Below are 26,829 nucleotides of genomic sequence, written 5' to 3'. Positions count from 1 at the left end.
GGGAGACGGAGAGGATGGACAGCATGGAGGAGGGAGAGGAAGAGGTAGAAGGAAGTAGTAGTTAGTATATTTCTTTCCTCACCCAAACACACAAGCACAACATCAACATGGGAAGGGCTTAGGGATGGGCTGGGTGAGGGGTGGGGGGGTATCATAACCAATCGGAGGGCAGGATTCAACCCACAACGAGGAAAGGATCAAGTCCAAAACAAACCAGAACCAAGTCAAGTCAAAGCAAACCAAACTGAAAGAGAAAAACAAAACAAAAGGGCAAGGCTCCGACAGGCTCTGCATATCATCCAAGGGGAATTGGACCAAACGACGAAAGCAAACGTCACAGGGGGAGTGGCAGGGTCAGACAGGGGGGTGAAGGGGGTGGGGTCGGGGTCGGGGTCGTTCTCAGAAATGTGTTGAGGAGTAGTAGTAAAAAGAGTGCAGGGGAGTCGTGACATTTTCTCATTAAAGGCAATCAAATGCACTGATTCTCTCCAGATAAGACACAACGTTTGTTTTAATTTTTATGGAACAAGCCCACAGCATGCCAATGCGCACACGCACACGCACACGCACACGCACACACACACACACACACACACACACACACACACACACACACACACACACGGCCAAAACAACAATATACATATTATGGCTGCTTGTGCCCTGTCGTATGGGACTGCCCACCGAATTCATGCTGAGATCAGAGGAGGTGGTGCTTGATTTGTTGAAGGACGAGCTGTAAACCACAAAATGGCAGTATGTTCTTGTCGTTCCATGTATGTCACTGCGTACGTGTGTAGTGCGTACATGGAGCAGGCTATAATCACCCATATTACGGATTGGTCACTTGGGTTTGGGTCAGGGCCAAGACATCTTTTCAACCTATCTTCATATAATTGGTCCTCACTAGTTCCCATTATAAAATGGCAACATTTCTGTCTAATTGCTCTGTCTCAGAGGAGAGCTGTGGATAGCTCTGGTCCATAGCGTTAGAAGGAGTTATCCTTAACACTATCGTACTTTCCACCCTTTCCCCTCACACGTTTCCCCTCAAAGTTCTCCATCTACCAAGCAATCTTTGTTCCTACTCTCACCTATGGTCATGAAGTGTGGGTCATGACTGAAAGAATATGGTCGTGGATACAAGCTGTCGAAATGAGTTTTCTCCGACGGGTGGCTGGCATCTCCCTTAGAGATAGGGTGAGAATTTCGGTCACACAAGAGACTCAGAATAGAACCGCTGTTTCTTTTCACGGAAAAGAGCCAGCTTAGGTCGTTCGGGCATCTAGTAAGGATGCCTCCCGAGTGTCTCCCTAGGGAGGTCCTCGCTGCACGCCTCACTAGGAGGAGACCCCCGGGCAGATGAAGGACCAGATGGGGGTTTTACATCTCCACACTGGCCAGGGAACACCTCGGCATCCCCCAGGAGGAAGTTATGCCTGTTGCTCTGGAGAGGGAAGTGTGTGCGCAAGGGATGGAAAGTCCCATAGCGTTAAGGAGAACTCCTTCTAACGCTATGGACCAGAGCTAAGGCTGTGTGGACAATAACAAAGGCTTCTATTCTCAGCAGGGTAACTTTCCAGGAAGAGAAAGGTTGTCTTTTCCATTAGCTTGGAATACCCATCGATGATGTCACTGGTAGGCAGGTTTCTGAACTGCCCACCGCCCACCAATGAGACAGAGCCCGATGCAATTTAACTCACTCCATGCCACGTGACATCTCCTGACGCCTTTCTTTAATGTACCCCGTTGCCACTGACGCCTAAGGACGCCTTTTTTAATATCAATGAATTTGGGTGCTCAGCTGTGTCCAGTTTCCCAGTGTAACACTTTCATTTCCGGGGAAAAAACGGAAGTGAAAAATCCGCTGGCTTATGCTTGCTATGGGACGGAGCATCTTAGAACGTAAATATCTCGGAATCGCTTTTTAGACCAAAACGCAAGCTTGGTTTGCGTCTGGTGTATCCAAACGCTAGTATTTCGCTGATCAAAAGTATGTTTTGGGTGTATTAAATGACAATCCTGGGACATGTTAAATAGCGGATTTTACTTCCTGACGCAGCGCCCTTTCAACATAAGGGCTCCTCCCATTCACTTACTATAGGCTACATGGCACAAGCGCTGCACCTAAGCCACCACTAGGTGGCAGTCAATGAGTTTTAATTGGGAGAAGAAAAACGAAACAAAACATAAGCTTGTAGTACAGAGTCCTTCAATCATTTACCACGGTTATAAAGAGATATCTTGGATGCCTTCATGCAAGAGGATTTGGCAGCAGGCACATGCCCATTGGGTTCCACTTGTACACTTGCGACTGTGCATGTGTGCGTGCGTGTGTGTGTGTGTTGGACAGATATATGGTCTCTACAGACATGCAGTTAGGCAGCATGCATCACTGGCACCATGCCGTGGTTATTAAAGCCTGGAGCTCCAGTCACTCTGTTCCCTTATATACTGTGTAGTCTCTGTTCCCTTATACTGTGTAGTCTCTGTTCCCTTATATACTGTGTAGTCTCTTTTCCCTTATATACTGTGTAGTCTCTGTTCCCTTATATACTGTGTAGTCTCTGTTCCCTTATATACTGTGTAGTCTCTTCCTGTCACTGTGCCCGTGTGCACGTCAAGTGTTCTGTGTGCAATCTGCATAACGATGCTCTGTCCACTTTTTATGCGTGTTGTTTTTGTTACATGACACTATAGCAACAAGGCACCCAACACACTACTGTATCTATCCATCCATCTATCCATCTATAGCTATCTAAATGAAAAAACACTGAAGGTGGTAACCTGCTATCCTGTTAGGGAGGAAGACACAGGAATGCTAATAATGGATGCCTTTGAAAAAAAACCTGAATATCAAAATCGAACTAAATTCAGTACAGTGTACACGTTTTTTGTGTAATTGTAAAACAATTCAATAATAGTTAATCTCTTGCACAATTAACTTCATAATATTATGTAACTGTGTAATTCATAATTCATACAGTTAGGGTTTTTTTTTGCTCCCGATCCAATTTCGATCATTTGATTTTGAGTATCTGCCAATACCGATCCAATATTTATATTTTATAGAACACGTTTATGCCATATCACAATAGTACAATATCCCAAATCACAGACAATATCCAGTCTAATATCATGATATGGATATAAGATTGATACTAGATCACATGTTTTGGCTCCCGATCCGATTCCGATCATTTGAAAATTACGTGATCGGCCCACGATTTGCGATCACCCGATCTGATTGGGACAACCCTACATACAGTAGCCTACATATTATACATTTGACATACATATTATGTGTATAATCTGACAGCCCTAGTTGAACAAATCTACAATGTACAAGTGCTCACTATCATGACCTCCTGGTGTATATGTGGTTGGACGGACATTACTCGCTACAGTGACTGGTAGCCCAGTAACCCAAAGAGCTGGATCTCTGCTATCTCTGCCGGTCGGGATCAAGCAACACATGCACGGTTCAACACATTCATAGCAGGAAGACGTTCAAATGGATGCAGTAAAAAAAAAAAAAAAAAAGATCTACAAAAAAATTACAAACCATCTACATGTGGATGTTGCAGACGCATGGTTTATAGCGGCAAATTTTGGGGAAAATTTGGTCGAACCGAACAACAACCAGATCGCACCACACCGGCCAGTCGTCACAGATGGGCACACACGGGTTTCATAGTGCATTTTGATTGGATGGAATCGCCAGAAATTGGGAGTTTGGGGTGGGGGTGGTGGGGGTGGGGGGGTCAGAATAGAAAGAGAAGGGGGTATGGGCGGGGGCCATTGTAGATCGCCGTTTACGGTTTAAAGAAAGCATGTAAAATAGAAAAAAAGGAAATAAAGAAAGACAAAACAAGAAAACAAGAAATCACTGGTCAAAATGGCATAAAAACAATTAGCACAGCAATAGTCAGTTGGACATTAATTACATAAATAAGGTTTCTGTCGGGCGGGAACCATGTCCAAAACTCTTACTGTTCAGAATATATATAAACTGTATTCCAATGGATCCAAAGTAGTTAATCATTAGTCACAAGCTCTTGTTAATACATTGGTTAAACATTTATGTTTTTAAAATTACTGAAAAAAGCTACAAGCTCAGTGATCTTACACATCGGCTATTTTGTCTATACTCTTGCGTGACACTCTCGTACAATGAATGTACATCAATGTAGGGCATTTATTTACATACAAATACAAAAGTTTCAATATGGAGACACAAAGGTTTCTGCCCAACAGCAACACTCGTCAACACAGCAGGGATACAGAAGACCTAAGATGACTGGTAGGTTTTTTTTAATGTAGAATAAAAAAAAACGGAAAATACAACAGCAGATCTTCCTTTGTACTATAGCCTCGGTACCTAAAACAAACATCTTTGTGCTGTAATAATGGTGATAAACTCGCCAAAATTGCCCCTGCCTAATTACCTTAGTACCGTATAACTGACCAATGAAATTTACCAGCTACAGTGAATTTAATGCCCGACAAATTGGGACCCACCAGGATTCTTATGTCATGGGTATCCAAATTGCTAGATAATATGATGAAGGATTATTCTATAGGTAATTTCATTAGATGTCAAAATACACAAACACTCTTGTAACCCCACCCCTGACACACATGCACATGGACACTCCTGAGTGTAACAAATGTATGTACAAATGCATATACCCTTACAATAACTCTCACAAAACAACGACGGCCGTTTCAGACGAGGAGCGAGTGACGCAGACGTTCTCGGCTGGATCTCGTTAGGGCCGCGGGCTGTGGGCCGCGTAGCGTGAAAAAAAAAGCTGACCACAATCCAGCTGTATAGCCGCCCGGGTGTGTGCACAAAACGAGCACGCGTGTGTCAATTTCACGGGGCCGCGGCCACTTGCGTCAACGCCGCTCAACGTCTCCACGCGTCCAAAATAATCGCTTCTCACTGAAAATGAATTACCAAGGCGGGTCGGTCGCTTCCTGTCTGAAACGACCTTTGGACAGATAAGCAAATTAAATGCTTTCTGGAACACATTGCCTACTTAACCACATGATCCCTAGCATCCCCCCCCCCCCCCCCCACACACACACACACACACACACACACACACTCTCCTCCATACCTCCCATCTCTCCTACCCTACTAGGGTAGCGCTGCCATGTGTTTCTGATTGCTGTACTGCTTTTGTCAATTTAATTTTCTCTGCAAGATCAATAAAGGTCTATCTATCTGTATCAGCTAAGGTACTGTCGTTAGCCTATATTAACTAATGTCAGCTAATATTACCCTAATATTTGATGCATGCAGCAAGATTTGAGAACCACTGCTAAAGAGACATGTACTGAAAAGGTTGTGTGCCAGGGAGGGACCCCCACAAGAGAAGATTTATGTTTTTGAATTGCCAACGTACAGTATCAATAGATACAGTGGTTACAATGACTGTGATGCTGCGTTAACACATGTGGGTGGTGGTGACCCCTTGGAACCCCCTCAGGGACTCCTGAGGGGTCCCCGGACCCCACTTTGAGAAGTGCTCAAAGTGCTTCTCACCGTGGTGTCGCTGGCTCAGAGCTATGGTCTCTCCTCTCCCAGCTGGGACAATTATATAAGACTTTCAGTGCGAGTCCATGCTTGACTGAACAAAGGAAGACGCTCAATGGTGGCCTTGACTCTCTCTCTCTCTCTGTATCTCTCTCTCTCTCTCTCTCTCTCTCTCTCTCTCTCTGTATACTGTATGTCCGTCTTGTCCTCTGTTGTGTACCACTAGTACTTTAAGATGTGCAGACAGATGGGCCTGCAGATGTGTGCTTAAACCCACTTAGGAGGCACATGCGTGCACACACGCACACACACGCACACGCACACGCACACACACACACACACACACACACACACACACACACACACACACACGTGCTCCTCTCTCTGTGTGTACTTGTTTTTCCATCCTGGTGGGGACTTTGGTGGTTCAAGCTCACTGACACACAGAGGCATCTTTCAAACACACACCTTTCCCCTCCTTCCCCTCCTTCCCCGCCACCCATCCACCCCCTCGCGCAAAGACACATGCACGCACGCACACAGGCAACACTTACCCCCAGCTCGGTAACTAGGATGTCAGTGATGCTGCCCAGAACTGTCACGCAGTCGAAAATATTCCAGGCGTCTTTGAAATAATTCTGTGGGGAGAGAGAGCGAGAAAGACACACACACACACACACACACACACACACACACACACACACACACACACACACACACACACACACACACACACACACACACACACACACACACACACACACACACACACACAGAAGGGGGGTTATGATGGAAGGGGAAGATGTTTTAGATAGATGGAGACAGGTTGGGTGCACGAGTGACACGGGACAAATGGAGAGAGAGTGATAGCGAAGCGAGAGGACAGCAACAGGGATGCACAGTAGCGACGGGAGATGGGAGTGAGGTGTGAGGCAAAGACATGGAGGACATTGGAGAGGACAGAGGAAGAGAGAGAGAGAGAGCGAGAGAGAGAGCGCGAGAGAGAGAGAGAGAGAGAGAGAGAGAGAGAGAGAGAGAGAGAGAGAGAGAGAGAGAGAGAGAGAGAGAGAGAGAGAGTACAGTATCAGATGGGAACAGGAAGGAGATCAGAACATCAATGACGTCATGTGTACTTGTCAGGAGACTTGACATCTGGCCTCCAGAAACCATGTACTGTACTGTACTGTACTGTACTGTACTGTACTGTACTGTACTGTACTGTACTGTACTGTACTGTACTGTACTGTACTGTACTGTACTGTACTGTACTGTAATGTAGATGCATACAAACTGGACCATTGGACCAGCGGTCTTCTGGACCAGGGCCCAGTTGAAAACCTCATCTGAGCATGTTTCAGTCCATTGTGTTCTGGCTTGGCTCGATGAGACTAGTATTCCTTAACCTATTTACTGTATCACTTATCAGTATGACCATGAAACCTCATTTTTCAAGGTTTCAAGAAAAGAAGATAATAAGATAATAATTAGTTTAAGTTAGTTATTGTTTCTGCCAGGCCGAAGGCGTGGCCGAGACTATGTTTTTGCCCCTGTCTGTCCGTCCTCGCTCGCACGTGCGCGTGTGTGTGTGTGTGTGTGTGTGTGTGTGTGTGTGTGTGTGTGTGTGTGTGTGTGTGTGTGTGACCCTTACGGGTCCATTTGGTTTCATTTAACTCAGAGTTACATTAAAACTCAGGATTTTACAGTGTGTTGGACTGAATGTGTCCCGTCAGTACTACAGGACTGAATGTGGCCCGTCAGTACTACAGGACTGAATGTGGCCCGTCAGTACTACAGGACTGAATGTGGCCCGTCAGTACTACAGGACTGAATGTGGCCCGTCAGTACTACAGGACTGAATGTGGCCCGTCAGTACTACAGTACTGAATGTGTCCCGTCAGTACTACAGGACTGAATGTGTCCCGTCAGTACTACAGGACTGAATGTGTCCCGTCAGTACTACAGTACTGAATGTGTCCCGTCAGTACTACAGGACTGAATGTGGCCTGTCAGTACTAGGGCTAAGCTAGGCTAGTTTAGCCCTAGCCTAGCCCCGGACCTCAATTTTGAGGTCCGGGCTTACGCACGCGACGTCATGAACGTCCGTCCACCTCCATTAAAGTGCTGCAATTCCACATTTCGCCAGTAGGTAGTGGCATCTTCAACGTTGGATAGCCTTACTGGGGGCTTGGGGGACACTAAGGGACAGCATAAGGACCCACTGCTGGTCACTGCGAGCCCTTCATTGTGGGCTGTCCAACGTATTGCCTGCAGCCAAACTGTGCATTAGACAGGGCAAGGAGAGGCCGAGTGGAGCATAGGGGGAGAGAAGTAAATAAGAGCGTGCACGCACTCACATGTACATAATGTGGCGACATTATACAGTCCTCTCCTATATTCGGTTAGACGGTTCTTGTTACATTAAAGCTTTAAAACTTTGGAACCTCTTTTCGTGAATGAAGTATTTTAACCAAATAGTATGGTAGAGTTACTCACCAATACTCCAAAGGCAATGATCTTTAGTATACACTCCATGGAGAAGAGAGAGGTAAATACAATGTTGAGGTTGGCCAAAGCATCATCGTAGGCTTGGGACGCTCCATCAAACTACACACACACGCACGCACGCACGCACGCACACAGGCACGCACACGCACACGCACACGCACACACACACACACACACACACACACACACAGTTAAAATTCCTTGAAAATATGTTCACACAGTATAGATAGTAGATACTACTCAACAACTGTGAGAGACAGCAAGAGAGAGAGAGAGAAGAGAAAGATAGATGGAGAGAAGGAGATAGACACCGAAAAAGCTATAGACGGCCTAGCGGCAGTACAAAGAGAAACCCATTTGACTGTTTCTGCACTTTTCTGGTTTCAACCTGCTCTCTATGGGGAACTGGACCGGAAGCAGGTATCTGCTCTCTATGGGGAACTGGACCGGAAGCAGGTATCTGCTCTCTATGGGGAACTGGACCGGAAGCAGGTATGCCGGGACAACAGTTAGAGCCTATTTCATCCAGTATGTCTGTAGTATAGGCCGGTGGTTCTCAAACGTATTTGGCCACGGACCCTGAGGACTCCCATAAGAGAGGATTTTACTTTTCTTAGATTAATAATTCTACCCCTGTCTATATTTTAGCATAATGATGTACAGTATATCTGGCCTACCTGCTATACTATTCAATGTGGCCACTAGATGGCCATGTCAGACTTCAACATACTGTACTGTATTATATTACATTGGTGAAGTCACTCAGTGACCAATACATGCATTTGATATGTTTGCACAAGAGACTGCAGAACACTGTCTTGCACTATATGCAGGTTGGTTTGTGCGTGCGTGCGTGACAACGTGTTTTCACCTTCATCATCAGCACGATGGTGTTGAGCGCGATCATTGCCATGATGGTATACTCAAAGGGCGGGGAAACAACAAACTCCCACATTCGGTACTGAAAGCTCTGTTTGTTTGCTGGCATGTGACGTGTCAGCGGCCTGGCGTTGATAGCAAAGTCTATACAAGCTCTCTGGAAAACAAAACAACACGAATATAAATGAAACATTCAGGACCGTGTTAATTATATACATGTTGACATAACTGACATCTCATGTCGCCCTATTTCTGCTAAATAGCGCAACTTGCCATTTTGAACCATGGTTATACAGCTACAGTATACAGATTACCGGTATACAGCTTTTCTCAACATTTTTTTTCTCAACAAGTTTGTCTGACTCAAAAGTCAGTTTCTAAATGCTTAGCTCAACTACAGTAGTAGTCTCTCGAGACACTATTTACAAATGGTTCCACCAAACCCTGCTCTGTACCGTTGTTTCCTTTCCTCCATACCTCTACCTGCTCCTCTCTACAGCACTGTTGATTTTTTCACTGACGAAAATGAAATAAAAACAAAATAAGCTACGATGACCAAAACTAAAACATAACTAAATATAATGACAATTGCGTCAACAGCCCTCCCCCTCCCCTGTCTCCTTTCTCCTTGTTGTCCTTCCCGCCCCACGTCACCTCGTTCTTTTCCAGGCTGTACTCTTCCATCATCTTGTCTCCCTGCTCTTGGAAGGTGATGATGATTAGAGCCACGAAGATATTGACGAAGAAAAAGGGGAAGACCACGAAGTACACCACGTAAAAGATGGACATCTCCATCCGGTACCCCGGGCTCGGGCCCTGGTTCTCATAGGTCGCATCCACTGAATGTTTCAGCACTCTGGAAGGGACAGAGCAGGAAGGAAGTTGGAACATGTGTGAGAAATGTGAAGCGTCTGCATGCGTGCCTGTTTGTGTGAATGCAATTGCATGTTCAGTGTGTACAACATATGGGTGAATACTGTATCTTATTAAATGTGAAATGTCAAGTAGAGCTCTTCACGGGTACAATACTGCAAGGCAAGCCAGCTGCCACTGCCTGCCAGGCGGATTTGAATTGAAAACGCCAGCGTACAACCAATGTATTCTTTAAAATCTCGGAAATGATCAGATCTCGGAAAACAAATCGGGTCCATAAGAAAAGAAAGAAGGTCAGAGAACGGCTCAGAATCGGACCAAATTGTCACGGGTCCCCTCGGGCTCGGTGCCGTTATTTGAAAGAAATATCGGAACGGGTTGGAATCGGATCAAATTTCTATTTGACCTATTAAGAGCTCTAATGTGAAGTCTGTGTATGTGTGTGTGTGTGTGTGTGTGTGTGTGTGTGCGCATGTACGTGCATGTGTGTGTGCACTCACTGCGGCCACCCCTCCCCAGTTGACACTGTGAAGAGGGTGAGCAGGGCCCAAGCCACGTTGTCGTAGTGGAAATCGTACTTCTTCCACTCCCGCTTCTGCGCCTTCACTTCGTTATCGTTTATATAAACCAAATATTCGCCCCTGAAACACACACGGCACACACGCACGTACGTCACCCTTTAACCCATTTTGAGATCAGATTCTAAAAATGTCTTCTACATCCTGACAGTTTTCTGAAAAAGCTATGTTTCTATGTCAGTCGTTCTTCGATTTTTCGAAAAATAGCAGACCTACAAGCTCATAGCGCGCCACTCGGTGGCGCACTATGAGCTTGTAGATCTGCTATTTTTCAATAGCTAAAGCATAACATAATGCTAAAACCAAAAGGGGTTCCAGCCCAAAATGGGTTAATACGTTATCCTGTTCATAAACCACACACTCATCCCTGAAACACGCAATTAACAATGTTGGCACGTAGCAGATGCTGTTACTTAGAAGTGGGAGATAAGAGAAGCATGAACACTATAGTCAGCTATAATGATAACCAGTCAAATGATTTAATAAGCCACCGTGATTTGCTGTTACAAAATAAAGTCATAAGATATGACTATATTCAATACGGCGGTGTATAGAATATCTCCATTATGCAAGTACAATTCTATATGCATTGTTTAATAATTAATATGCCAACATAAAATGTGGCAAAAAAAAGTTGGTGACCCCTGGCCTACACCCTCCCAAAGACCAAACAGTAGGTGTCAACGGTGACAGGGGAGAAAATTTCAAATGGAAAAGAGGAAAAATAAATAGATACTATGTGCTATAAGACTAAAAAAGGAGACACGGCGTACCTGCAATCGCGCTCAAATTCTTTGGATTCATCAGTGCAGAAAAAGAAGCGTCCCTTAAACAGCTGCACGGCTACAACAGCGAAGATGAACATGAAGAGCATGTAGACGATGAGGATGTTCAGCACGTTCTTCAGAGAGTTGACTACGCAGTCAAACACAGCCTGGCGTCACAGAGAGACGGGAGATAACAGTGTTCATCTCACAGAAGGAAACAGAATATTAAAAAAGCCATACATGGGCAACTGGGGGCCACATGCGGCTATTTTTGCTATGACAAAAATATGCAATGTGGCCCTCTGGAGTGAGTGTGTAACTATAGTGGCCCTCTCCATCTTCAAAGTTGCCCACCCCTGAACTAAGCTATGATGACTAAAACTAAGACTAAATATATTGACACTTTTGTCAACACATACAAATATGCGTGTTTACGAATCAAAAACTAAAATGTGTTTGGCAACACCAACTCCATTTTTCTCAGTGAGAACTAGACATATTCTGTCACGTTCACGCAAAGGTCCTTGAACGTACCTTAAGCTTGGGTAGACGTTTGATGGTCTTGAGCGGTCGCAACACTCTCAGGACCCTGAGAGACTTAATGGTGCTGAGGTCTTGACCCTTACCCGCTCCCCTGTAAGCACAAGCACAAAGGCACTCAGCAAAGGAGGAGCATGCATAGGGTAAATGGCAGGCTTTATATGTCCTTGGGATTCCACAATGGCTGGAGGCAGCCATTCCTGGATCGTATAGCTGTTGCCGAGTTAACTCAAGATGAGTAACTGCGTCTGGGTTAAACACATAGCAACACATGCAGCATTTGCTATTATATTACCCTGTAGCCTTATTGCTAAGTGTAATGTTTGCGTTATTGCTACATGCTACAGTCAAGTGGTATTTTCAACTACATGCTATGGGAACTGATATCATCCCTTCCTAGCAGCTAGCTATGCCTGCGCTGCGCTGCAATGCATTTCAATGCATTTCAATGCTTTTTTTAAGATGGCTAAAGAATTGGCCAGCACATGCCCAGGCTAGTGGTGCTGTTGACTCATGCTGCATTGAAACCTTGCTTTCCATGCCATCATAGATCTGTATAAGGAACTATATTCCATCCAGAGACATTTTTAGAGAGTTTGGTCTTAAAGAAAGACACATTTTATTCTACAATAGCAGATGACTGAGGACAGCACTATTATTGTAGTATCTTAGGGCCAGTTGTTCACTGTCTATGATGTTACGTGCACTTTGCAGACAACTGATAGAAATGCCCTACTGGCTTCAAACATGAGAATAGCCAAGAAAGAAAGTGCTATGATGTCATTTCAACTTCTACAGTGCTGTCTATAGAACTACAAGTCACAGATTTGTATTCTGCCAAACTCTCTCTTCTTTACACTCTACACATATTTATACATTCATTCAGCTATGACCAATTCTCAAGTCTCCCAACCCTGGCAAGGATAAGCTGGATTCATGGCACTGCTCAAACAGCATGATATCTTGTCTTGTTGCAAAGATATTTTACCAGCATTTCTGACTTGAAATGCTGAGGCAGACCTCTTTCTTTTGGGGAGAAAACAATAGAATGAGATAATATTAGATGTGTGGGGAAAGACAACACATCTAATACAAGGCAAACCCTAACATTCTTTTTTAAATCTCAGTTTCTTCTCAGTTTCCTTCAGCCTATAAGCAAACAATGTATACCGTTGCAATTCACTGCATAACTTGCTGACTTATGTTCCCTGAATACCAGAGTAATTAGACACAAACAAAACTTCTTTTCAAACCACACCAATAGATTTACTTGTCAGCGACAAGTAACATTTTGTGGAGTTTTCACCTCACAGCTCTGCGTTCCAAGAATATTTGATGTAAATGTGTGAGTTATTCCTGTGAGGTGAGGAGTTCTATTGTCGACTGGTGTAGCAGCTGTACGCGCAGCTGCTACACCAGTCGTACCGTGATGAAGTGCACTGTCTATTGGAAAAAGTAAATTGCATTTATAGTTACAGGTATGTCCGCATTTGTGTGGGAGTGATTCTACAAATCACTGCTCATCACCATCTGCTCTCCAACCCATTTGTCACATTTTTCCCCCCCATCTATCTATTAAACCTCATGACCTTTTGTTTATTCTGGGGGTCTTTCCATTCAGAAGTCTGTTCATAGTTTATATCTTCCCTGCTCTGATCCAATGTCTTAGTGTCCACATGAGATTCCAATGGGATTTGCCTCTGGTTTGGGGTCAGACTTGACTCAGAGAACCGGTTCAGTTTTGAGCCAGAGCTGTTCCACGCAGACACATGGCGAACAATGGGAAGAGAAAACACAGAAAGGCTGTCCAAATTGATGATGACATAATGGACGAGGTTTTCGACAAGAAAAAGAAAGAGAGAAAAGCCTTGTGATTAGAAGAACAAGCAGTAGGAGGAGGGGGGAGCTAGGAGGACAAGAGAAAGAACAAGCAGTAGGAGGAGGGGGGAGCTAGGAGGACAAGAGAAACGTTACCCGCCGCCGCCGCTGCTGTAGGTCCGGGAGAGAAAGGGGGGAGACACAGGGAGACGGAGGGTAGAAATAAAGACAGGAAGAAAGGCAGACATGTAGATAGGTACACAGACAGAATGTAGGAGAAACAGACCAGGAGAAGGGAGGGATTTGGAGATAGAAAGAGAGAGCAAGGCCTGCGTTTTGTTAAATTAACCCTCCCACCCAGAACTTGAGCATGCACAGCCGCATAGGTGTACTTTCATCATTGATGGCTGATCAATGATCATTAGACTCCATTGGGAGCTGGCGGAGAATTCATGTTAGTAACTCTCAAACATTGCATTCAGATGTCCTTAAGAATAGTACGCCTGTTTGGACATAAAGCCCAGTACTGTTTCAGAAATAGCCCACTAGACACCACTGATCCTCAGACCAGACTAATTGGGTGATACACATCTCTTGCTTGGCCTATCTGGAGTGCTGTTTGAGTTCTGCCCATCGAGGCCCTATCTGGATGTGTTTGGGTCTCTTCTAAACTGCTTTGTAGTTTTGATTCGATCTTCCAGTTGGCCAGCAGTGACTTTAACCCCTACAATAGTTAAATGACAATTTACACATGATTGGTTGAAGGATCTACGGTATGGATATGTCTTCTACGGTATGGATCTACGGTATGGATCTGTCTTCCTGCTGCATAATGTAACATATTATATGGGCTGTGTTCCAAATTGCTCACTTGATCACCACGCACGCACGCACGCACGCACGCACGCACGCACGCACGCACGCACGCACGCACGCACGCACGCACGCACGCACGCACGCACGCACGCACGCACGCACGCACGCACGCACGCACGCACGCACGCACGCACGCACGCACGCACGCACGCACGCACGCACGCACGCACGCACGCACGCACGCACGCACGCACGCACGCACGCACGCACGCACGCACGCACACACACACACACACACACACACACACACACACACACACACACACACACACACACACACACACACACACACACACACACACACACACACACACACACACACACACACACACGGGTGTCAGAAATGTTGTAGTTTAGGGCCAGATCTCACAAGACAAAGACTTAACATTACAACTGCTAAAACTACTAAAAAATCACACCCGTGTGAAGTAAGTGGTGCAACTCCATGTGGGGGTCCCGGGGGGGGGGGGGTTCCAGACCCACAGGAACGCACCCAGGGTGCCGGCCCGATTCCGGCGAGCCGCCCCGCGTCCGAAACGGTTGAGAAATGACAGAGTTACCGTGTGGGGGTCCTTCTACTGTACCCTCTACTGTACTGTACTGTACTGTACTGTACTGTACTGTCACTGTACTATACTGGCACACCCAAAATGACCATATATACAGTTAATATGTGCGTGTGTGTTTGTGTGTGTGTTAGGTTGCGCACAGGTGGTGAAAAACAACCATGCTGTTTTCGTGCTCAGACGCACCCAGCCAGCCAGCCAGCTACCCAGGCAGGCAGGCACCCACACACATACTCACTTAAGGAAGTGGTTGCACCACTTAAATAGCTATATTGAACTGATTATCTATTATGTGGCTACAAAGGGTTTAATTAGGAATGGTAAATGGTAAATGGTAAATGGTGCATTTATATAGCGCCTTTATCCAAGGCGCTTTACATAGATTGTGCATTACATTCACCCATTCACACACACATTCATACACCGATTGCAGCGGAAGCCATGCAAGGTAACAACCAGCACATCGGGAGCAATTTGGGGTTCAGTGTCTTGCCCAAGGACACTTCGACATGTAGACAGGAGGAGCCGGGATTCGAACCGCCGACCCATGGATCATTGGACGACCTGCTCTACCTCCTGAGCCACAGCCGCCGCTACTGTATACAAATGTGCTGTGGCACAGTAATACTTAATAATATTGAACATATTATGCATACAAACGTACATTATATTTAACATATTCAATGACTGGGACTCGCCACAGTGGATGTGACCAGCCCCTGACCGAGTCATACCAAACACTAGAACAATTGTACTCAATGCCTCTCTGCTTGGCACTCAGCATGTTGGATTGGGGGTCAATGCCTGCGACACACTAGCGTCATGTCCAAGGGATGTACTTGTACAATGTACATGCATGTCTGGGGGATGTCCTGAGCTGCCCTCACGCTACAGAAACAAGAGATAGGCTTCTATGGGCCCATATGTTGTATGTCATCCAGGACCATGGACAGCGCTGTTTGTTGTGTGTAGGCCTGTAGGGGGTGCTGTCCAGTCGGCCACTTGGAAAAGTTCTCAAATGGAGCAGAGGAGAGAGTTGAAAGCCACAAACAACTGTTTTCTACTCACCACCCACTACCGTTTTAGAAAAAGAATAATTCCTAAGTTTGTTATTTATAGGCACTGTTAAATCAATTAACTTTATTTCAAGCTGGTCAGTCACTTCATCGTCGTCATCATAGTGTCAAGCCTGAGCGGGATTAAAACTCAATTTCTTACCAACGCAAGCCAATTTTCTGATATGCTTATGCATGTAGTCGGCCTACTTTCACCGTGTCGCATTATTAGCTGTGCGTTATTGTTTGTGGTCATTGCATAGAATTGCTGTTATGAACATAACGCTGTCTTCCACGGTTGTTAAATGAGTATAATAGTTGCTCAAATAGCCTTCCCCGTCCTCTGCCTTGAGAATAATACAGTCCGCCTATGTATCCATTTAATCCAGCCGTGGTTCCAAACCTAAATTAAAAACAAAATCCAATAATCCACATTACCTAGAATACACTTTAAAATATAGGGAACAAATCAAGCCCCCAGAACCGAGGGGAAGAATTGAAGCCAAATCGACATGCTGGCCCATCATAGGTACTGCAGCTGGGGCCAGATACACTAACGAGCGATACAACACAATACAACCTGAGCTCCTACTCCACAGCGGTGGTGCTCGTTCATGACTCGAGCCCCGGCACGTTCATGAACACAATGCTATGACGTAAATAGGACCCAAATAGGCTGCGCCCATCACTTTTCCAACCCGGAAGAAGGGGTGAAAAGAGTATGAGCTCATTGCGCTGGGTGAGCAACCCCATGCTAGTGGATGGGAGTGGATTTCCGGTGCCCTCTCTATTATTTTTAACTCTTTGGAACAAATGTATCACATTAACCCAAATATCCCATCATAGCATATGTTGGAATGGGGAAATAAAGAAGAAAACACATCTGTAAATGTTATGTTTCTGTTCATATTATTTTAGTACTAATTGCACACTTTTTTGGAGCATCAGTAGCTTAAATGACTAACTTGTGTGGTCAGCATTTTTGCTAATGTTAGCTATCACTGACCCTAAATGGAACACCCCCAATAGCATTATTTCCTTCAGCTGTGTGAAATATCTGCTGTGAAAATGGTTCATTGCACCAGACAGACAGGCTTATGAGATGTATAGTGTGTTCCAAATTGTTTGCTGACTAATTCCCTACATACTGAAGTATATAGATTTTAACTGTAGGGGAAGTGAACAAGTGAGCGATTTGGAACACAGCCACAGTTTGATTTTATTGTTGCACAAGTAGTAACTAAAACGTTCATTCTTTAAATTTCAATTAGCTTGACCTTTTGTGTTTAGTGTGCTAATCACTACAGCGGCTTTGGCATTTTGTCTGTGATCCCCCGTTGTTTTTTTACTGTTTCTACACAGTAAAATCCTCTATTTAAAACTGAGATGAATACTTTATACTCTCTGCGTTACAAATGGTTAAATTATCACGGTGGATTTGACTACTTGGACTACAAACGCAGGCCTTGGACTACAACCGCAGGCCTGACAAAGAAAGAGAAACATACAGACACATGTATAAAGACAGTTCACCCACCATACATTGTATGTCAAATGTCAACAAAGTAATTGGACGACAATGAGTTAGTGGTGCAAGCACGCCCACATATATATACATTACATATATAAATTGGAACATAAGCACATACATACTGTAACAGACATACGTGACACAGGTTAGAGCACAGAGTTTATGACATACACAAATAGGGAAAGGGGCTGGAACCAGAGCCAGAGGGGACCACCGCTAGAACCCTGGAGGACCTGCTACACGACGGAGGAGTAGACATGTGTTGGCTTGACGCTGGGCTGGAGTCAGACATCTTCAGCCCCGCAATGGAATTTGGGAAGGTATATTTGTCTTTTCCAAACTTCGTGTGAGCATTCGTCATTCAAAGTAATGCCTTGCTGTGAGCCTTCTTATGCATATATTGCTGTAACATGTTATGCTAGAACATACACTAATGGAGCACATTGCTTCCAGCGAAGAGATGCTAGCAAGGCTAACAATCTTTCTCTTTCTATCATCCGAATGGCTTATTTAGGGGGAAGAAGATGTCTTGTCCCAGTGGTTGGGGGAAGGGGATGTGGGGTGGTGTAATTTCTACTTTGAGCATCCAAGAAACTCTAACATACTCCCTCCCAACAGTCATGTTCCTCACATGCATGACCACTGACTAGAAATACCTGGAAGCCTTCGAGTTCATAATACCCTTCCAATGGAAGGGTATTATGAACATCTAATGAGACCCGCATCCACATCTTTTGGGTGTCAGTGGTCAAAAGTGTGAGGAGGAAGCAGTGAAGGAGATGTTGAAGAAGATAATAAATTCCGTGTTTCATGAAAGGGAGTGGGGGGTGGGGGGGGTGGGGTGGAGGGGTGTTAGGGAGGGGAGGGGGGCGGGTGTTATGCAGACACAGCCATGGCTTCTTCTCCTAACACCTCTATGTAGAAGATCAATCCTTTTATGCTCTACTACAGTTTTCCCATTAGGGAAAGCAAGAGGTTTAAGCAGAGGGCACTTAGGGACGAAGTGAGCAAGACCAAGGCCGAAGGGGTCAAGACGATAAGGGAACAATGAAGGGTCCGTGTTATAGGAAAGCATGCTGGGATATATGCAAATTGAGGGGATTTGCTTTGGTTTGCGCTTGTCAAACTCCTTATCTGCTTATGACGCAAAGTCATACATCTAGGGTTATGGTTGAACCAACCACAGTTTGTCATGATGCATAATGCAGAATGCACTAAATTATTCATGGTAGAGCCATTCCCATTCTCATAGGCATGGATATGGAGATCTGACGTCTGTGCATGGGTGCACACCATCCTCGACATGTGCACAGTCCATCTGAGATGGAGTCCTTTCCAACTCTGTGGATTCAGCCAGCGAAATTCAACTAAAAACTGAATTGAATTTAAGCGATTCTTACATCTGTCTGAATTGACACCATTTCAAGTGGGATCCTTGAAAGAATTTGCCTTTAAAGAACACACACTACTGGAAGTCATTTACACTGTTCAAAAAGAATAATGTATTTCTGCAGTGATTTCCACTTTGTGAAGGGAACTAGGGGTTAATCAAACTAATCAATTTAATCTCTTATAAAGAAAAAAAGAGAGAAAAAAGGATTTTCAAGAACACAAATCTAGTATAAAATGCTAGTGGCTAATCAGACAAACTGATTTAGTCAATTACAATGTAATTGCATCAATGCATTGCTATTATATAGATGTTTAAATACGGTATCTGAAAAAATGCAGTTCTCGATTATTTGATTAATCAAAAAAGTAATCAATAGAATAACTTCTAAGAAGATAATCAATAGTTGCAATCCAAAAAAAAGATTGAACGTTCATTTCAGGTAGACTAGACAGACTGTCCATATAAAGGCAGGGAACAAGGCTACTACAATGTATGCCAATATAATCTATTCATGCAATATCCTGCACGTTATGATAGCTTCCCAAACATAAAATACTGTTACATAATTCATAGAATGTTCTATAGATTATGATACACTAGCTCCTTGCCCCTAAGACTATGAAACTAAATGATGGCTATTAGCAAGAGTAGATATAATTTGTACTGTGAGACAGTGAATTGATTCCAAACTGATTGCTCTGTATGCCAGTTAATAGGGTTAGGACACATCTTAATGTGTTGGGTATTTAAGCCAGTTTCACTTTGTACATTAAATAACGCTCAGTCTCTCACACTTCTTCTTCAAATAGAAGAGGCATTGATCTGTAGAAGCATGGACTGTTAATACGGGTAAGATCCTATATTGTTGCCAATAGCGATAACATAGCTTGTTAAGCCAGTGCTGCCACGTGAAGAGAACTTCACTTCAAGAACGTAAAAACTGGCCACACTAAAGAGGATGATGCACACACACATACATACAGTACGTACACTGATCCCATATTCATGAGCAGTGGTCAAAGTGACTGCAGTGGTTTAAACTAATTCAACGTTATATCTGCTTAGCATCCTTTAAATGCATTCACACCTACCCAACACTTGGCTTCTTCCATCCGTTGACTTATTGACTAAGTTCTGTTGATGCTCATTTTACAGCAATTCCCCCACCCCAACCTCACCCGCTATCTAAAGCACTGCTTCACAAACTTGAACCCGCATTAGGCCATGGACCACCATAACTCGGAGTGTACACATGGAACGAACTTGACCTGTAAGGGGCCGTTTGGTGCCATCCGTACACTCGTGCAGTTATAGACCCAGGTCCATTTAGTTCCTAACCCCCCCCCCCCCCCCCCCCCCCCCACCACCACCACCACCACCACCACCAAAATCCCCAGTTCATGCTTTCGTTCAGTACAGTCTTTATACTTTACCTCGCCATGACCCGCAGCCTACCTCTCACTAACCGATCCCCGGCATGGAGCATTGACACTTATCTTGAGCCCCTCGGTTGAGATCTACTCCAGGGCGTGCAGAATAAGGAGGATTTAAAATACCTGCTCCGACGTGGAGGAGGAGGGATGAGGAGTTTTGGGGGAGTAAGGGGCATTGTGCCTCGACGCGGGGCCACACCTCCAGTCTAGAACAGCCTGGGCACTAAAGGGTTACAGGTGCGGAGGGTGGTCCTTCACTCCCCACGGGAGGAAGAGGGAGGAAGAGGATTGAGGAGAAAAGAGGAGGGGCAGGGGCGGTTTGTGCTCGTGGGTAACATGGGGATGTGGTGGCACTAGGAGAGGGGTGAGCGACAGGAAGGGATGAGGGGGGGGGGGGGGCAGTTGGAAGGGTTTGGAGGTCGCACACAACGCACATAAGGAAGTAATGTGGGGAAAAGAGGTTCAATAGAGGAGGAGATGGGGGGGGGGGCAGGAGGCTAAGAGCAAGAACATTGAGAGATGCAGAAATAGAGAGTAAAAGAGAGTGAGACAGACAGAGAGTAAACAATAAGTGATAGAGAGAAGGTTGTTAAAAAGGAGAGAGAGAGAGAGAGAGAGAGGGGCATAGTACAGTTGTAAGGAGTCTACAGCAAGAGAGGTTGTACTCCAAGGTGCCAGCGAGGCAACAGACAGACAGACAGACAGACAGACAGACAGACAGACAGACAGACAGACAGACAGACAGACAGACAGACAGACAGACAGACAGACAGACAGACAGACAGACAGACAGACAGACAGACAGACAGACAGACAGACAGACAGACAGACAGAGACAGACAGACAGACGGACAGACGGACAGACGGACTGACAGACAGACAGAGCAGGGGATGGAGGAACAGGACAGGAGAGGAAAGAAGCGGACGGGAGAGTAGACGACAATAGTGGACAGGAGAGGAGAGAGAAGCCACGAGTGGACAGGAAAGCACGCGAGAGGAGAGGACAGGATGGGGAGGGGGCAGGAGGAAGACTTACGTGAAGGCGAAGGCCACCAGAGCACCACTAACCACTATAAAGTCCAGGATATTCCACAAGTCCCGGAAATAGGAGCCCTGGTGCAAGACAAGCCCCAAGTCCACCATCTGTCAGAGGGAGACAGAGAGAGAGAGAGAGAGAGAGAGAGGGAGAGATAGAGGGAGAGTTGGAGACAGAAAAAAGTAAATAAAAAAATAATACACAATAATCTCTCTTCATTCTTGTGCTCAAAGACATAGACTATTAATAGCTAACCTAAATTTCTGCATGTGATTTGGCTCCATGCACGGTATACAGTACAACAATAACAAATGTGTGTTTGGTGAAAAAGTGAATGCCAACCTCACCATCATAATTGGACGCCTCTCAGCTAGTGAGCATCCCGGGGGCCAAACCACGTTGACCATTTTTGATTGCACATGAAACATTTAGTGGGTCCATTTTTGCAATTCTTTTTACGTGGAGTCAAATTAACAGTCCAGGATTTTGCTGTGCATGGACAAATACATCATTTTCATGATGTATTTGCATTTCCTCATTACGGGTTTTGAAAGTGGCTGAGTGGAAGGGGTGAATAATACCATTTATGCCACCGTTGCCACGCCACGCCCCTAATATAGACGATCTACATGCTGACCCCCGGCTCACCAGCAAGACACCTAACCCCTAACAGCGCTGGGATTTCTGACGGATACATGACGGGATTTCTCCATATAAATAATCAATCATTTCAGTAGCAAGAGCTTCAAAATGTCTTCTAAATCCACAGTCAGCAAGGCCTGCAGTAGGCTATGCACTGGAAAAAATATTTCAATAAACTAGAAATACGAGAGGGAGAAACAGTATCCAACTCAATCAACTTTAACGTCCGACAGGAGTTTTCATGTAATGCACTGTAAGGAGAGACAGCGAGGTGGCTGTAAGCTAGGTGGCTGTACCGACAATTTATCTGTCCCGAGCGGAGTTCCGTATTTACCAAACTGTGCACCACACCTGCGATCGGTGTAGCCGGATTCCATTGATTATAGTGGCAGCGTACCGCTGCGGACTCCGCTCCGCGAACGGAGTGGAGCAATTCACACCAATCCTGTCCCCTGTGTAGCCCGGCCGTCAGACTACGGTCCTGTCCCCTGTGTAGCCCGGCCGTCAGACTACGGTGATTAGTATTATTGCCATCGTCGTGTAACTTTCCCGACATTAAGCGGTGTATGTGTTCAACAACACAGCCATGCAAATAACAGATATGAGGTGACGGAAGCAACGGTTGCTAATGTATTTTGGATATTTTGGTTCAATGTCCCCTCCCTCAGGGACCAGAGCATGCTCCCTTTCCTCCCGTACCTTTATCAGCATCTCAAAAGTGAACACTCCTGTGAAGACATAGTCGAAGTAGCGAAGCACCTGCAACGAGAAGACCAAAACATCATGTGAAAACGTGTGAATATGTAGAACAGTGATTCTGAAACCTTTTTGATTTCATGGACCCCCAGTTTGATATCCGTTTTATGTGATTTTTAATCTCTGGGACACCAACCGTCACAGTAAAATCCTCTTTCTATCTCATAATTACAGACCTGCAACTTTGCAAGGGTCCATTTGGATGCTTGGGCCTGATGCTGGGCCTGATGTTGAGAACCATTGATATAGAATACATTTGTATTCTAACATGATAAATAGTTGATAGAATAACTTGTCAAATTTGACGACATCATTACTGACTGGACCCTGAATGTTTCTGAGATACTGGATGATTAAATTGTCTCCATTAATGTTTATACTGAACAAGTTTTTGGGAAGAAAACATGTTATTATGGAGGGGAAATCAGAAGACGCATTATACAGTAAGGCACAAAATAAGCATAACAATAGAATCACCACATTCCGGCCAATCACTTTTGGCGTCCTCACTTTTTATCCTCAAGTCCAATCCACAAAATTGCAACCCATAACAATTGGTCCCGACCCACTGTTTGGGAAACGGCGTGCAGTAGGAGCATACATGTGCAGTGCAGACGGACTCACATTGTTCCGAGGGGATTCGGGCCAGACGGGGTCCTCTGCAGCCAAGGCGATACTGCTCATAGCAATCACTATGAGGATGAGCCCCTCAAAGTAACCCCAGGTGCACACAAAGTGGCACCCCCGCCGAAACCTGAAAGCAGAAGAAAGAAGAATATGTACAGACTTTTTTTCTCCCCCATATGAAAGTAGAGAATCATAGCTACAAAATGAGATATTGCTTATTTTGATTGACTCAACAGTAAAACAGTAAACCTTGTAGAATGGATTGCCAAAACAAAACAGACAACTAAGAAAAGCACATTTGAAAGTTTAAACACAGTGATTCATGCTCTCTATTCACATACTCTTAAATAGAGGTTCTCAAATCCTGTATCTCTCTCACACAAAACATTTTCTGATGGAGGGTGAATGTGGTGGTTCTTGACACGAAAAACGTGCAGTGTGCTAAGTTACACCTGCTTTTCATTGGTCGTATTTCATGCCAGCCAGAACACTGTGCTTTGCATAGACATGGAAAGTTGTATTCTGTATGTGAATGGATAGATTTATTTGTATGTGTGTGCGTGCATGCAGGTGTGAGTACGTGTGCGCCGGTCCTACTTACGGGTTGGTGGTAGACAGAATGAACATAGAGCTGAAGGGAGGCATGGGTCTTTTTCCATCTTCTCCTTTCTCATCATCATCGTCATCATTCTTGTCCTCCTTCTTTGGCAGGGGCTCTGTGTTGGCGTTCTTATTGACTGGATGTGGGGAAGTCAAAGTCAAGGCCATTTATTTACGAAGCACATTATTGACCAAAGTGCAGTACAATGAAGTCAAGTCAACGATTAATATTAAAATAAGATGTATAAAGAACACATGACAAACTTTAAGCTATGGAAAGGAGTGTAAAACAGCATGGAAGAGAAGAGAACAGAAGAAATGTGAAGAGAAGAGAAGAAGAGAAGAGAAGAAGAGAAGAGAAGAGAAGAGAAGAGAAGAGAAGAGAAGAGAAGAGAAGAGAAGAGAAGAGAAGAGAAGAGAAGAGAAGAGAAGAGAAGAGAAGAGAAGAGAAGAGAAGAGACATTTGTTCCCTCCCTTACCCTGCAGTATAGCATTGGTGGATGGAAACACAGGCAAGTCCACTGCCGTGTAGTCTGGATGAGGCAGACGTTGGTGCGTTATGTTCCCATAGGCGTCCAGCCCCACCAAGCTGCCATGCGGTGTGCCGCTGTTAGCCAGGTGGAGTGCTGACCCGAAGCCGGGCGCCCGTCCGTGGCTGGTGACCATGATGGGATGGCCCTGGCCCGGAGGGGTGGACACCGACACCAGCTTGGTGTTCATGAGATTGTCCAGGTCTTCACTATACTGGCTGTCCTGCCGGGGGAGGGTCTTCTGGATGGGCCGAGTGGTGGAGAGGTTAGGGCCGCTGCCGTCCCTGAAAATTAGTCAGGAAGGGAACATGTTCAATCAATTATTCGGTCAATCAATCTGTTTTACTGCAGGGATTACTGCAGGGATCACTGCAGGGATGCCCAACCATGAGCAAAACCGAATTTGCAAGTGAGGCCCCGCTATAAATTACAATTAGGTACAGAAGAAGAATCGAATCCACCGTGGTGCATCCAGCTTTGTTGAGCGTCTACACACGTCACACGATGACAATTGGCCCGTGTTCGAGGGAAGGGAAGCCAGGCAGGGAGGGTGATAATTGTCACTGCATGTAATTCTACGGACTGGGGCGGCGCCTGTCAGCACTGAGCATTGGGCGGGAGGAGTAGGACGAAGACTCTACGTCCTCCCGGTGGGGGCTCCTCACTGGCAGGTGAGTCAGCAGTGACAACAGAGCAAGTGTGTGGGGAGGAATCAATTGGCACAATGCCTACATTGGGGAGAAAAAGTGGTAAAAAGCTACTCATAAGAGAAAAATATATATAATGCCTGCACAATCAAACACATTGAAAGGGAGGAGAGGAGAGGAGAGGAGAGGAGAGGAGAGGAGAGGAGAGGAGAGGAGAGGAGAGGAGAGGAGAGGAGAGGAGAGGAGAGGAGAGGAGAGGATGTGCAGGAAAGCAGTAAAGACGAGAGTCTGGCGGGCAGAAAGGAGACAGAGAAAATCATTAAAAGAGGAATGGAAGAGAGAAGAGATAGTGGGGTCATTTCATTTGATTTTTGGATAAGAGGATATGACAGGAAATAGAATGAATGCCCAGATGCATCGTTGCCCTTCCTCCCATCCATTATAGCGTCAGCATACAGTAGCTACAGTAGCTACACAGCAGAATCCTGAGCGTTGCTTTAACTCAAGAGTGTATAAAAAGCATACCGTACAGGTACATTTTTACCATACGAAAACTCAGTTCTAGAAAGTAAGTACATTTACTTAAGTACTGTACTTAAGTGCAATTTCTGTACTTTTACTTTTACTCCACTACAATTATTTGAAAACTTTAGTTACTAGTTAATTGAAAATAGCAGATTTATAAGCTCACAATGCACCGCGATGCGACGCATGGTTACCTTCGCCGATGCTGCCGCGTCCTCTTGCCCTCGCCGTCGGCCTGGTTGCTGTGGCGGCTACAGCGAGGCTTCCTCTCAGCGGGCCCCTCGCCACCGGGGACGCCCTCCTGCTCCCCGGCCTCTCCTCCGCCTCCGTCCGTCCCTTTGCTCTTCTTCTGCTTGCCCGCTCCAGCCTCGCCTCCTCCTCCCTCAGGGCTGTCACCGTCATGACAAAAAGTAATAATGTACTATGGCCAAAATATATAATTAATTTTGAAAATGTTGAACATCTTTTAACATGGATTATTGCGACTGTGACCCTTACGCAAAAACAACCATGATCATCTCAACTAATAACGATCAGCCGATGCAATGCAATAACATGTGCGAGTGCCTACCCGCCCTCCTCGTCCTCGCCACCCTTCCGGTGTGTCCCTCGGAGCTTGCGGTGCTCAGACTGCCCTCCACCGCCGCGGCCTCCTCGGTGGTGCCTCCTCGGGGGCCTCTCCTCGCCGCCCGGCGGAGGAATGGGGACCGGCACGGCGTCCAGGCGCGTGTGAGAGACGTGGTGATGGTGGTGGTGGTGCTGCTCCGCCTTGCGGCTCCGCCGGCTCTCCGTCGACTCGCCGTGCTCCATGGGGGGCCTGCTGCTATGGCTGTCAGCCATTGCAAGTTTGAAGATAAATTGTCACACAAAAAGGATTTGCGATTCAATTGTGTTTTTGGCATTGGACATTGGAGGAACATATGAATAAATTTTTATTTCTGTTTGGCAGATATGACAAATAACTTAAATACAAAGAAATTACTGACACATTTAAAATAATTGTATACTATATAATTGTGACAGGCCTACCTGCCGCCGCTGGGGCCACCGCCCCCGCCACCCTCGCCCCCCTCCTCCTCGCTCGTGCAGCTGCGTGTGGCGGCGGAG

General features: G+C 45.5%; 1 protein-coding gene across 1 annotated transcript in view; it reads right to left on the bottom strand.

Annotated features, from left to right (window-relative positions):
* Nucleotides 1-26,829, bottom strand: part of cacna1aa (calcium channel, voltage-dependent, P/Q type, alpha 1A subunit, a) — a gene marked incomplete at its 5' end in the record, with an annotated part of 149,325 nt that overhangs the window by 35,310 nt on the left and 87,186 nt on the right. The window contains 15 exons of the mRNA XM_079519710.1: nt 6,100-6,183; nt 8,039-8,149; nt 8,922-9,086; nt 9,584-9,785; nt 10,303-10,443; nt 11,154-11,314; nt 11,682-11,781; nt 21,396-21,502; nt 22,737-22,796; nt 23,418-23,547; nt 24,022-24,157; nt 24,500-24,834; nt 25,917-26,111; nt 26,294-26,551; nt 26,752-26,811. Coding sequence (XP_079375836.1) covers nt 6,100-6,183; nt 8,039-8,149; nt 8,922-9,086; nt 9,584-9,785; nt 10,303-10,443; nt 11,154-11,314; nt 11,682-11,781; nt 21,396-21,502; nt 22,737-22,796; nt 23,418-23,547; nt 24,022-24,157; nt 24,500-24,834; nt 25,917-26,111; nt 26,294-26,551; nt 26,752-26,811 — 2,245 coding nt within the window. The remainder of the gene's footprint in view (nt 1-6,099; nt 6,184-8,038; nt 8,150-8,921; nt 9,087-9,583; nt 9,786-10,302; nt 10,444-11,153; nt 11,315-11,681; nt 11,782-21,395; nt 21,503-22,736; nt 22,797-23,417; nt 23,548-24,021; nt 24,158-24,499; nt 24,835-25,916; nt 26,112-26,293; nt 26,552-26,751; nt 26,812-26,829) is intronic.

Source organism: Electrona antarctica (genome assembly GCF_951216825.1).
Source record: "Electrona antarctica genome assembly, chromosome: 14".
Taxonomy (NCBI): domain Eukaryota; kingdom Metazoa; phylum Chordata; class Actinopteri; order Myctophiformes; family Myctophidae; genus Electrona; species Electrona antarctica.
This window is presented reverse-complemented; position numbering and strand designations above follow the sequence as displayed.